The 14,628-nt window shown below is 35.6% G+C and overlaps 1 protein-coding gene across 1 annotated transcript in view; it reads left to right on the top strand.

Annotated features, from left to right (window-relative positions):
* The first annotated feature begins 551 nt into the window (after nucleotides 1-551).
* Nucleotides 552-14,628, top strand: part of LANCL3 (LanC like family member 3) — a 109,452-nt gene continuing 95,375 nt past the window's right edge. Inside the window, 2 exon segments of the mRNA XM_074300848.1 lie at nucleotides 552-985; nucleotides 987-1,193. Of these exon segments, the coding sequence (XP_074156949.1) occupies nucleotides 620-985; nucleotides 987-1,193 (573 nt within the window). The 5' untranslated portion in view covers nucleotides 552-619.

Below are 14,628 nucleotides of genomic sequence, written 5' to 3'. Positions count from 1 at the left end.
TTCTTCCTAAAGAGAGAAAAAGGTGGTGAGAGTGAGGAGCCCACGGTAGCGGCAGCATCTGTGACAGCAGCAGCAGCAGCAGCGGCAGCAGCAGCAACAGCAGCAGCAGCAGGGATCTTTCCCTAGAGGAAAGGAGGCAGCTCTAGAAAACTGAACTGGCAGCAGGGAAAGGAAGCATCCTCACGAGTCACCGCCGCTCTGCTCTTCCACTACAATCTCCAGAGCATCAACGGCAGTCCTCTCGGTCACCACTGTGACCCAGTTTGCCAGCCTCTGCTTGCTCTTCTGTGATCCCCCTCCTCTTCTCCCCCTCCTCTCTCCTTCCTCTGCTGCATCCATCTAGTTTCTCGGAAGAGCAGGGGTGTGGGTGCTCGTGAGGTGCACCTTCTGTACCAGCCCCCCGGATCTGCTCATTCCGACCCTCAGCCCTCTCCGCGGTTATTTTTGGGAGTAGGGGTAGGATTGGAAGAGGTGAACGAGGAAGAGAGAGAGAGAGAGAGAGAGAAAGAGAGAGAGAGAGAGAGAGAGAGAGAGAGAGAGAGAGAGAGAGAGAGAGAGAGAGAGAGAGAGAGAGAGAGAGAGAGAGAGAGAGAGAGAGAGAATAAAGGGGAGGTGGGACATGGAGAGCAAACGCTGCTTCGCTAACCGCTTCGATGACTACCAGGGCAGCCTGCTAGCTGGCCAGTGCAAGGAGGCAGTAGCGCCCTTGGTCACAGCCACCATCGACCGCATCCTGAAGGAGCTGCCTCAGCTTGGGGGCAGTGGGGAGTTCAAGGGGGCGGCGGCCCGGGAGAGCTGCTGCCAAGGGGGTCTGTATAGCGGCGTGGCCGGGGTGGCCTACATGCTGTACCACGTCTCCCAGTGCCCTCTCTTCGCCCCGTCCCGGGAGAGGTATCTCCGTGTGGCCAAGAGGCTCATCGACGCCTGCACCCGCGCCGAGGAGTGGGGGGAGCCCGACGCGGACACTCGCGCTGCCTTCTTGCTGGGGGGGCGCCGGTGTCTACGCGGTGGCAGCTTTAGTTTACCACGCCCTGGGCCGGCCTGACTATGTGCAGCCCCTTGGCAAGTTCCGCGAGCTGTGCTCCATCTGCGCCCCCGTCTCCTTCCTGGAGTGCGGCTCGGACGAGCTGTTCGTGGGTCGCGCCGGCTACCTGTGCGCCGCCCTGGTGCTCAAGCAGAAACTCTCCCTGGAGGTAAGGATGCCTCTTCTCCCGGTGTGTCTCCCCAAACTTCCTCTGCTCCGGGCTCCTTCCCTATTTCTTTTTCCCCTCCCTCCTATTTGCCCCAGAAGCTTATCACAGCAGTGGGCTCTTCCACACTTCATCTCAATCTTTCCCGGTGTCTCCTCTCACAGTTTCTGTCCATTCAGCCCCTCTTTTATCACTTCTCCAATTAACTCCTCACCCCCACTCCACTCACGTCTAGGATTCTTTACCATGAGACTTTGTTAATATTTTATTCCTGTCTATAAGGTGTTTTTTTTTTTTTTTTTGTTGTTTGTTTGTTTGTTTGTTTGTTTGTTTTTTACTTAAAAAAATTAGTTTTAGGCACTTGTCCCAACTATATTTGGTGCCTGGAGGCTGTATGTTGGTTTTCCATTCCAAGTGAAAATGAATCAGAAGAGATTTTCATTAAACAAGTGAGAAAATTAAGATTCTAAGACATTGAAATGGTTTACCCAAGGTCATCTAGCTAGATAGTTAGCAAAGCTGGGGACCCAGGAGGCTATTTTTTTTTTTTTTAACTGAATCTGGTGCTCTTTCCACAGTAGCACCCTGTGGTGGGATTTTCCCATCAAATGTGAACGGGGTTTCCCTTCCTATGAAACTTCATTCAAAATACTACAGATCTACTTCTTTTTGAAATACTAAATAATTAACATTTTTATTTATTTATTTATTTATTTTGTACTGAGGTTGCCAGCTATTGTTTCTATGCAGTCATGTGAGAGTAAGTTGCTTCTTCCGACTCCTTGGAATGAAACCAAAGACAAGAATAACTGCCTTATCGTAGGTTTGGGATTTATTTAACATTTGGTTAGTTTCCAATTCATTTAATGCCTTCAAAAATACTACGTAAGGAATGGAATGTGGCTCTATTAAGGGAAGAATTTTTTTTTCTTTCTATAAAGAACATTCAGCAAACACTATTGAGAACCTACTATGTGTCAGATATCAGGATAGAAACTGGACCTGTGATTTCACTGAAGTAGAGATCTTCTTCTGGAGGAAACTCCTATCAGTTCAGGTCCTATCAATTCCAATTTGTCCTAGAGAACTGGAAAGTTACGTGACTTATTCGGGATCACAAAAATAGTATGTTTCAGAGAAGAAACTTGAATCCAGATCTTCCTGATTCCAAGATCAGTCCTCTTTCTACAAGGGTAAATTATCTCTTAGTTGATGATCATATAAAAGTAAAAACAAAACAAAATAAAACAAACAAACAAAAAAAAAACATTTAAACAGTCTATGCCCTCAAGATATTACACTCTATTGGACAAAAGACAATCATGATTCTATATGGAAATTATTGTGTTTCCTCCTAAAATTTGTGATTTAACCTTAGTTAACATCACAGTTTTTTTTTACAAGTCATGGGATTTTCATAAGTTACTTTTCAGTGCCTTTTTGAATTGGACTGAAATTAGCTGCTCCAATTTTTTTTTTCCTTCTCTCCCTTCTGGTTTCACTCCTGGAAAAATGTAATTATGAGTGGGGGAAAGTGAAAAAAAATCTTGGCTTCTATGGAGTGGAATGTACACTCAAAAGCATCATAGTAATAGTAATAGAATTGTCTGGGGGACATCCCATTTAAAATTTACAAGGGCCAGATACAGCTCTATTGAGCACATAACACTTGAATTTTAGTTGATTTTATTTGGGTGAATGAGGTGTTTGAAGATAAGGAAAAAGTATATATAGAGTCTATTTTAAAAGCTGTAACTGACTTATGCTAAATCCCACAGATTCACACTCTATATTTTCTTAATTTTCAGAAGGTGACAAATCAATTAAAGTGAGTTAGAAGGCTTATTCACTGTAAAAGAGAAAGGCTGTCATGTCTCTGTGATAAAGGCTTCTAATGTAGTAGTCATTAATAGAGAACTTTCTCAAGGGTTATTTTCATAATATTTAATTAGTAGAGCCACAAGTGTATTGATGTATTTTCACATCAGATTTTCCATAGCTTCCTTGATGCTCTAATGTTTTCAAGACATTTTCAAATTTCATTTTTAGTAGTATCCTTTTCACTTCCTCACCCAATTCCATTCTCAGGTTATAGTGGTTTGATTGTTCTTTTCCCCAATCCATTTTACCCACTCATTGTCATTGACCAAAGTATCTACTTCAGAAGTATATGGCAGAATGAGAGGAGCAGACTAAGTCATAGGCAGGAAATCCTGATCAGGACAGTTGTAGCCTCTGGGCCACAATTTGGAAAAGATCACTTATCTACACAGACATTTATTGACACATTATTTCTACTCTATTGCTAAACCATATCTATTATTTTATATTTCAGTTTTGGAAGTCCTTTTCCTTTGTCTTTAGTTTCTAGAAGAAAGAACAACTACCATAAGTAATAATAGTTATGCAATTAAATAATTCTGTCATTTCCAATATCAGCCACAGATGTTAGGTAGATGTTTGGGGGGTAGCTGGGTAGGGGTGAGTGGGATGACACAAAAAAGAAAGAAAGGTCACTCAAGAAAGAGAACAATTTCCTTAGAAATTGAGCTTTGTGGAGAAAGGAGGGAAACCAAAGTTAATTAACTATTACATAAGTCATTATTTACTATGGGAAATTTTGCATCAAGTCCTGTGAATTTTTCTTTCTATCAGAATTTCTCATATTTATCCTTTTATGTTTATTGCTAGAGTCACTACCCTGACCAAGGCTGTCTTATCTCCTGTCTAGATTATTGCAATTATCTTCTATTTGGCCTTTTCCTTTGACTATAGTTTCTACCAGCTTCAATCCACCTGCACACGATAATAAAGTAATTTTAAAATAATGTTCCTCTGCTCAAAAAATAAATTGGTTTCTCCTTCCACTCAATTTTTATTAAACAATGTTTTATATCTCTCACAGCTCTCAGTACTAAATTAAGTTCATATAAATAAGCACTCATCATATTTGATTTGTTGGTATTTATTGTTTTGATTTGTTAAAATAATTTTTCATCTTATTTATTTCTCAAGAAGACTCAGTTTATTTGCTTATCTGCAAATCTTGCTTCAGTGCCTCATCATAGCATTGGAGGTGACCCAGGTGACTTCAAGAACACTTTCTTGAAGTCAGTGCCAGCAGAGAGCAGGCTGTGCCAGGTTCTTTAGAGCTGGAAGTGCTTCAAGTCCAGTCCTGAAGTCAAACAATACTTGCTGTTTGGGGACGACCACTCTAGTTAAGTTTGGAGATCCTCTTCACTAGAAGGTTGGCTGATGATATTTTTCAGGTATAGTAACCCATGAAAAGATATTAAGAAATGGAGGGATTGCCATCAATCTATTGGAGAAAATTGTCATACCCACAAAGTGATTGAGCTGTTAAAGTGCGGAAAGGTCAGTAGTGTAGAGGAAAGTATATGGATTTGGAGCCAGAGATGAGATTGATAATTACTTCCTGTGTAAACTCAAGCCACTCACTTAGCTTTTTTGAACCTCAGTTTCTAATTTGTACAATTTAGGTATTTAACTAGCTCAGAGGCATCAAACATACAGGTGGTGGGTTCATGCATTTTTGTCTGTGGCCAAACAGATTAAAAATGCAAATGGAAAATGTTTAACAAAATAAGTAAAAATATACTAAGACACAAATAACTAAAGTCCATATGTGATCTGCAAAAATCCCTCTCTATGGCGAAAAGCTTCCTGTTTCTATGAGTTTGATACTACTGGACTCTATGATACCCAAGAGCTTTTCCTTAGCTCTAAATCTGTGAATATTAATATCTTTGTAATTCTGAGTACAAGTGGTTTTGCAGAATATTGTGAGTTTATGTTTAATTGATAAAAAAAATAAAAAGGAAAACCAGTTAAAATAAGTGTTTTATCTATTCATTCATATGTACTTCTCAAAACTTATTGCAACAAAAAACAACAAAAAAGCAAGCCACTGGTGCCTGAATTTTACAATTGGGATATTTGGACTGAAAGAGAATAAAATGTAGAAAAAGCTTTTCTAGTCGGATTTCACTATTATACTATACTCATAACTTGGGTACTTTGCATTAAGATACTGGATACTATTTGTAGCCAATGTACACACTAATTCAGCTAGCCAAATCAGATACACACATAGGTGAAATCATTAACCAAGTGGAATTTCTTTTTAGTAGTGGTTTCTACATCCCCTTCCCCCTTTTTTGGTGCTTCTTGCCCTTATCTCTGATATCTCTCATGATGAAGATAATCATTCCCTTTTGGTGAGTGATAATTACAAAATTTATTTCTTTAAGTCTTCAGTATTAAAATATTGTAAACTGGGATTCTGAGAAAGGGCCACTTCTCTGTTAGATGGGAGCCATCAACCTGGAAAATATAGGGAAATGAATGGAGCTTGAAAATATGTAAAATGAACCCAGCCAATCTTCTGATTGAGCTGAGAGGAATTAATTGTCATTGGGCAACTGGAACTTAATGAAAGGTCCAAGAGGTAGTTGTAGGGGTTTAAGACAGAACTGGAATAAGTCTGGAAAGTCCTAAAGGATTTATGTCTGGACTTAACCCAGACTCTGATTGCTTGATGGTGGAGCTCCTGAAAGCAGTGAAATGTAGGGATCTCTATTCCAAGATTCTTTGGTTTTCAGTAGCCAGAGAGCTATAATTAACATGGTAGGAAATACTACAAATATTTCATGCTATATGGATTTATACAGAAGCAAATTTTACTGATCCTACCAGTAGATATATTCCATGATTTTTATTAATTGTAGGGTTTTTGTGAAAAAAAAATATTTTTTTTCACAGTAGCTAGGAAAAAAGCTCTCTATTCCTCATTTACAAAAGACTTTTCTTTTATGAATTTCTTTTAGATAGTCATAATCCAAAAAAGTCATAATACCATACTATACAAATAAAAAATTAGTTAAGTTTCAGTTATTGGATATAGATCAATATAATTTTTTTAAAAGAGGTCAATTCAGGTCAACCCTTAAATTAATTATTTAAAAACTTAAGAGGAGGTTACTGTATTACACTACTTTAAAATCAAATAGAAAAAAAAACTCAACAATTTAATAGCTATGTTCCATAATATATTCAACTGAATTTTATCTTTATGATATAAAGGAATATTGGCTAAAACTCGAAATGCATCAAATGACTCACTTCTAAATAAAGGACATTTGGTAATATTCATTCTTTGTGATTTTTCCCCTCTTATCTTTTCTTAATGGGCCACATCAGCTATTTTAAAACAATCAGGCATAGTTTCTTCTTACCATTTCTTTCATTAAGATATGACTGATGTGGGGTAGCCAGGTGGCTCAGTGGATAGAGCACCAGCCCTGAAGTCAGGAGGATCCTAGTTCAAACCCTGGGCAAATCACTTAACCCTAATTGCCAAAAAACAAAAAAACAAAACAAACCAAAAACAACAACAAAAAAAATATTGCTGATGTGTGTTGGCTAAAACAAAACAAAACAAAAAACAAACAAACAAAAAAAAACCTTTCCTTTGTATTATAATTGTTACATGACATGAAATTTTTTATTACACAAGTTTTGTGGACCAATTGAAGAAATTTGAATTATATCTAGGTTCTGAAAGAAAAACTATTCACATATTGATCATATATATTTTTCACCGTAAATAGCTTTATATCCTAATGACCTGTCAGTATCCTCATTTAAGTTGTTCTGCAGTACTGTGAGTATTAAGTGAACTTTTAAAGTGAAAATGACAGATCTTATTTATTTCTCATTAACTTGGCTAATTTAATTGATGCTACTTAATTTAACAAATTATGCTTACTGTACAGCTGGTTCCAAAGTAATAGCCGATCGATTTCTTCTATGTGGCAGAAATATATTTAAGTAATCTCCAATTTACTTCAATTTCATAAACTGGCATATAAACTTGTCAAAACAAGTATTACTCTCTGTCATTCAGTTTTTCAAAGTAGGCAAATTACAGCATTTATTAATTGGATTCAATTAATGTGTTGATACTTGCTTTATTTGTTCCATAAAGGACAATGCTATTCTCATACATTATTTATGCTCATCATAGCACCATTTATCATTCCCCAATTATTTCTCTTTCCCTATGGATTTAGTTACTAGGGAAACTCATGAAGCTTACAGAATATTTGACCTTGTTGTTTCTTGATAAGCATTATCTTGTAAGAATTGATTTCATCCATATGTAAGTTTAGATTTGTCATGCTAGACAAAGCTGTCTTTTATAAGATCTGAACTTATTTTATTGAATAGATTTAACTCTTTATGGCACAGTTGTATGGCTCTGGCATGTTGAAGTTTGACTTTGCCTTTGATTCCTCAAGGAATCATGTTTTCTCAGATTAGACTGGAAAGTTGTAGGTGCTATGAGAAGATGCCATGCAAATAGATAACAACAAAACAAGCAATAGCTGTAGCACTTTTTTTTTTCAGAGTAATAGTAGTGCTCCTTGAACAGAATGGATCCCACGTGCTCTAGTAGAGTGAAGTGCAGTGTCCATGGTAACCATGCCATCATCAACCTCAAGGCAAGCACTATGGAGAATCATTGAATTCCCACCCACAAAATGGCTTTGCTGGAAATGTTCTGAGCCTGTTTCCTATCAATACTTCTTAGCTAATAACCAGTATGGAGGTAAATGGATAATTTTAATATCCCAAGCAAAGATTTTGTCTATCCTAGTATTCCAAACATCAGTGTGCTTTTTGTTATTAAAATGCCTTCACCCTTTTTTTGTATGTGGCAAAAGAATTACATGCATATTACAAATGCCAAGCTCGTCAGTATAGTTGAGCATGATTCTGATTCTAAACATAAATAAGAACTGACAATTATGTAGCATTTTATGGTTACAAAGTACTGCCCACAAAGATGTGTGTATGTCATCAATTCCAAATATAAGTTCTGTGATGTGGAAAACTCAAGTATTATTGTCTTATACCAGTTTCTCAGGTGAGAAGGAAATGTAGATAAAGGAATTTGCAGTTAGATTAAAAAAATGGATATAGCACTGGGTTTGGAATCAGGAAGACTCATCTTCATGAGTTCAAATATGGCCTCAGACACAGTAATTGTGTGACTCTGGGCAAGTCACTTAATACTGTTTGTATTCCTCATCTGTAAAATGAACTGGAGAAGGAAATGGTAAACTAGTCCAGTATCTTTTCCAAGATAATCCAAACGGTGACACAGAACTATGTGTGACTGAAGAATATATGCCAAATACATATTTTCTAAAAGGAAGCTGAACTAGGTTTTGAACCCACTTTGCTGCTTTTCTGCTTTTTCTATTTTGCTTTTCTATTTGCCCCTTTCATCTGTCCTAGTATCATAGGCATTTCCACCTTACCTATCATCATCTTATTTCCTTGTCTAATCTTTTCAACGCCTGAACGTTAATTCCAAACTGAATACAAACTCTTTAAATCTGATTTATACGTTTAATCACCAAGCAAATAATATTAATAATCATAATGCCTGTTTGTGAAAACTGCTTTTGGTAAAAGAATAGACCTCTTCCACCACTCCTTTTTTTTCTTCTTTACTTTCTTTCCATCCACTCTCTAGTATTCATGGAATGGCATTCAGCCCTGTGTTTTTAATAGAAACAACAATAGTTAAGAGATTGGCATTCATCAGGGCTTAAGAAGCTGAGCTCTTCTTACCTTGCAGGTAGATAAACTGATCTGCCCAAGGAGGTTATGTGTCAGAGCAGAGGAAGAAACTAGACATCATCTCTGACTTAATCCGTTTGAATTACAGCTTTCACTCTCCATGGATCAGAATTGTTTTCCTTTTTAAAGCTGCAGGCACTCTGCAGAATTCACTTAGGTATCGACTCTCTTGTGATTTGGTTTTTGACCCCTTGAAAGTAATTCATCTGACTGATTTTACTATTAATTACAGTTGTATTAGAAAATTCCCATCTTGGGGGGGGGAAACAAAACAAAACAAACAAACAAAAAAAAAAAACAAAAAAACATTTTTTCTTTCCCATCATTCCATTGGTTCAGATGGACTGATTTGAAAGAGATAGTCAGTCTTCACTTAGAATCTCTGCATTTCAGTGAAATGAACATCACATTTGGGGCTATTAGAGGAGTTGGGTTTAAATTCAAGTCTTAGACTTACTGTCTATGTAACCTTGGTCAAATTAATTAAATCATTTGAGCCTTATTTCCCTTATAGCTAAAATGATGGGGTTGGACTAAATGATATCTGAAATCCTTTATATCTTTAAACCTATGATCCCCTGTACTGCAAAAAAGGTGTGGATTGTGTAGGCACAACAAAAATGCATTGATTTAGTTGCCACTGATTCAGAACTTGTGAAGATGAAAGTTTAATACTTGCTGATTTTTACTAAATAAGTTCAAAGTGATTTTCCTCTGTAGGAAGATATGCAGCATCTTGCTAATAATCAAAGGAAATATGCTCTAAATTTAATCGTTTGTTTAAGCCAAGGACTCAGAAAGGAGATTTCTTCAAAAGATTGTTAACTTCTGGGTCCATTAATTAATTTTTATAGGTTAAAAATGTTCCCGGATATTCTTAAGCAGGTATGTCTTATATGAAGTATAATTTTCTATTAATTTATTTTACTTATTAATAAGGTGATTAGTTAAAATTGGTCCATTTAGACATACACATTTAAGTGGCTATAGTATATATATATATATATATATATATATATATATATATATATATATATATATATATATACAAATTTAATGTATAATACACTTAAAAGAAATAAATTATCATGTTTAAAATACTCTATAATTCTGATTCCCATCCCCCAAATCAAAACTGTTTTATATCACTCCTATCTCCCTCTGTTATAGAATAACCCTGATAAGATAAAACTCTTTACATGAATTTTATTGTTGCCTATTTAGCTTTGTTTTATCCTACTGATATAGGCTTCATCCTTAAGTCTCCTAATCATCTGTAAATATGTAATTTCAAATCAGAAAGAGGACTGGGTAGGAGAAAGAATATAGATAGTTCAACATATAACTCACTCCCCTTACTGGAAAAATAAATCCAGATACGTGGCATACCAATTCAAGAACTTCATTTTTCCAAATGAAGGATAATGCATTATTACTAAATGCTATTGTAAGGAATTGTAAAAGAAAAACTAAGTTTCCAGAGATCTCTGCAGAAAAAAAATTGTCTTTATTATGTAAGGAATGGTTTTGCTATTCAAGCAAGGAATTACTTGAGTATTGAGTGATACATGGCTTTAAAAATCAGAAATTAAAAATATTCAAAGGAAATTATTGATTTTTGTCATAAATTATAGCAGAAGAGACTCTGTTGCTAAACTGACACTTTCCTTTCATACTCTTTCCCATATCTATCTCTATATCTATCTATCTATCTATCTATCTATCTATCTATCTATCTATCTATCTATTTACCTATCTATCTATCCATGACTTCTCCATGTAGGGCAGCTAGATGGTGCAAGTGGATAGAGCTCTGGTTTGGAGTCAGGAAGACTAAGTTCAAATATGGCTTAGATACTTATTAGCTATGTGACCAAGGGGAAGTCTTTTTGCCTCAGTTTCCTCATCTGTAAAATGGGAATAAAATTAATAACTATCTTCCAAGATTATTGTGAGAATCAAATGAAATATTTGCAAATCATTTGGTGCAGTGCTTGGCACATAGTAGACGCTGTATAAATGTTAGCTATTTTTATTATGGTCATTCTGTTTCCCCAGAAAATATTTCTATTAAATGCTCTGGGCTGGATCTGACTTGGGCTAGTTGCATGATAATTTGGGTTCAAGAATGGAATTAAATGAAATACTAATAGATCATTTCATTTTTTAAAAAGGAAATTTACTTAGTTACAGTAGGAGAAGGATCCTCAACAAGGCTAGGCATTAAAAATCCTATTGAGCTGATTCAGCTGACTGAAGCTCCCATCATGATCCACCAGCCAAGCATCTGAGCCTCTTTTGGGACCTTGTTCTGCTTTGGACTCATGAAATATGACATCAGCAGTCTGAGCCCTTAATCTTTACCCTGAGCCAATCAATTCTAGAGGAATACCTTAATACCTTTTAAGAAAAATAAGCCTAACCTCAATGGAGGAAGGGATTAAGATATTGCTCTTATAACATTCTAGTCACCCCTCTCCTATCCACACATTTAATTAAGTTTTGTATAGTGTTCTAAGAAAGCATTTATGCAACTCATGAATTATTAATTACATCAATAATATTATTTATGGAGTTTAGCTATAGAAAGGCAATGTGACTTAATGGGCTAGAGAGCAGCACTCAGAGTCCTGGGTCCTTTGACTCATATTGACCATGTGACATCTGGTAAATCATTTAGTGCCGATTTCTGTTATTACTTGCAGAACAATTGCAGAAATACATTGATATAGGGCATTTTCTCACTTTAAGTTCCTTACACTAATGAAATCACAAGTCCAGCCTTTCCTATTCCCTAGGATTTTGGAAAATAAATGTATTATCTACCAATGGTTCACCACCAAAATGTGAGGCATGGTATTTTTTTCCATTAAAGTGGCTACAAGATAAATGCAGCTGGGTCCCAATGGATGTAAACAGTGAATCTCCTAAAATGGTCACAGTATTTGAATTTGTGCTGCATATTTCCATTGGACTGGAACCAGTCACTATATTTTACATAATTATATTTTGAATAGTATAAATTAAAATATCTGAGGCCACTTTAGGGGATTCTTTAATTGGGATTAAATTGGGATCTGGCTGTATTTATATAAGTATAGTCATCCATTTTTTTTTTTTAGATAATGATATTTTGTTAGCTGTGATATTTGAACCAAAATGGGTCTTCCTTTGGTTTTAGATAAGTATCTAGGCAGGCCTCATAGAAATCTAGAGTAAGACATTCAGAATCTTATCATTTTAGTTTTCACTCCTAAAATTATGTTCTAGAAAGTAATAGCGGAGGTAAATATCTGCAAAATTTATCACTATGGAATCAAATTAATAACTACTTGGAAAATGTTTAATAAATAAAACTATTGTACAAGATAGATGATGTTAATTCATGGCTTTAAAGTCAATATGCATTCTGATTCCTTTCTGAGTTTGATACCTATACTCTACAAGATAGTATTTTTTACTTTAAAAATTTGCATGGATCAGTTTGTATCAATCTGCTACATCTCTGCATTTAAAAAAAAATCAATGTTATCTAATCATATTCATATGCCAGGCAAAATTCCAAGGTATTTAACCAATGAAATTCATGTTTTCTTGAAGTTTATGTTTTCAAATTTCCATGCAAATAAGCTCCTACCATATTTGAATGATCCAAGAACATAGATTTGGAATAGGAAGGGACCTTGGAGATCATTTATTCCAATTTCCTCCTTTTATAGAGAAGGAAACTGATGCCCAGAGAAGTTAAAAATCATTGTCAAAGGACATAGCTATTAAATGACAGCCACATGTGACTATAAAAGAGGATTCTGCCCAGTTATGAGTTAACAATAAAAATCCAAATACTTTGAAATATAGTTAGGTTAGCTTGTTTTCCATTCAATCAGCATTAATTGATACTTCCACACATTCATAATGTTTCAGTAGTTGATAGTTATAATGATGTCTGCAGACCTCTAGAATCCTCCCTTGTGAATATTCAATGAAAAATTAAATATTATTCATACTTAGTGCCAATTGCATGTATTTTAGTTCTCAGAAAGATAGCAATATGGTGTCTATTAACCAGAATAATTGAAAATCAGAAAAATGGCACCTTTCAAATATGTTAAAGAAGAAAACTTAGTATATAATTTATCTAAATCTGTCTTGTATAGGACTTGAAGTGTTGGAGCTCATGATGAATAGAGAAGCAAGGAGGAATGTCAAGTAAGAAAAGTTTATGAGAAGGTCAAGATTCTAAGCTTGACTTTGTCATATACTAGTGGATGACATAAAGCAAAACACCTAACTTTTCTGAGTCAAAGTTTCTTCTTTTGTAAAATGGAGATATGCTCTATCTATTTCATAGATTTGTTGTGAGAATCCATTGAAAGCACTATAAAGTATATAAATGCAAAGTATAAGGATTACTCTAGAGTGGTATAATTACCCACTTCTTTTATTCCTCTCTCTTTTCTCTTTCTCTATTCTGATTTAGTCGGGTTAGTGCTGAGGATTGGAGTTACTAACAATGGCCATTTCGGGTAGAAATTAGTCATTAATAAAAATGGCTGTCATTGTTGTTTGTCCTTTTTTCTCAAAGAGGACAGTGATATCAAGGAGGTGATACCATGACATGCAAGTCAATTGGATTTAAGAGAGGGAGGACTGTATAATGTCACTGTTATTTGGTCACTTATAAGACAACTCACTGCAGAAAATTTGCACGATATGGTTGCATTTTTATTATCATCTAAATTCTCAACTCAGATGGGCTCTGGATTCTAGTGCAATCAATACCTTGTATAGTTTTAGGTTGGGTCTGATGTGGGTTTGAGGGACCTCTTCCAGGCTTGAGTTTCTTTTGGAAAATATAGAGCACCTCTGTGTAGGTATCTAGAATAAGTTCTAGATACCTTCAGAAAGTTGTATGATAATCTGAACAGAATCTTCCCTAACATCTTTTGTCTTCCTACCCCATTGAGTATGCCACAATGATTTGACATATGAAGGCATAGAGGTCCAAAAATAAGATATAAATGAAATAGTTCATAATTATACATTTAAATGAGTATAAAAAATTCACTGGAGAAACTTGCCTGAAATACAATTTCTCACAACCTCTTCTTAAAATCCTGGACTTTCTTCCAGATCCAAGTCAAGTTTATAACTCTAAAAGAGTTCCCCTTAGCTGTTAGTGCCTCCCCTTCTAAGGTTACTATGCATTATATTCTATGTTTCTTGTATATATATTTATGTATGCATATATATGCATCTATCTATGTACATGTATATAAGTACATACATGTACGTCTGCATATCTCTTCATTAGAATATAAGTTCTTTGAGAGCAGGGACTGTTTTTGCTTTTTGTTTGTTTACCCAAGGCTTAGAACAGTGCCTAATACATAGTAAGTGTTTAAAAAATGCTTGTTGATTGATGGATTCATGATGACTAGGATGATGGGTTGAAAGATTTCTATTCTATACATACATCATTTCCAGTGTTGCACCTACTATTTTGCTTTAAGGCTTTTCCTTTCTTCCCTTTTCTTTATCCAGCATATAATCCTCTTCTTATTGTACCCTTCCCTGCATAGATCATGTTCACTTTTTTTGGATACATTTCTGGATGCTGTCTCCCTCAAATGTTCCTGGCACTAACTATGGCTCTTTGAAATACTTATACACAATAACCTATTGATTATGGAAATAAATGAGCAAGTTGCAATGTTCATAATTTCATGAAACAAAAAAGAAATTCTCACATTATTCAGGGTTGATG

Source organism: Sminthopsis crassicaudata, chromosome 3, assembly GCF_048593235.1.
Source record: "Sminthopsis crassicaudata isolate SCR6 chromosome 3, ASM4859323v1, whole genome shotgun sequence".
NCBI lineage: Eukaryota > Metazoa > Chordata > Mammalia > Dasyuromorphia > Dasyuridae > Sminthopsis > Sminthopsis crassicaudata.
The sequence above is the reverse complement of the archived record's forward strand: the minus strand, read 5'-3'. Positions and strand labels throughout refer to the sequence as shown.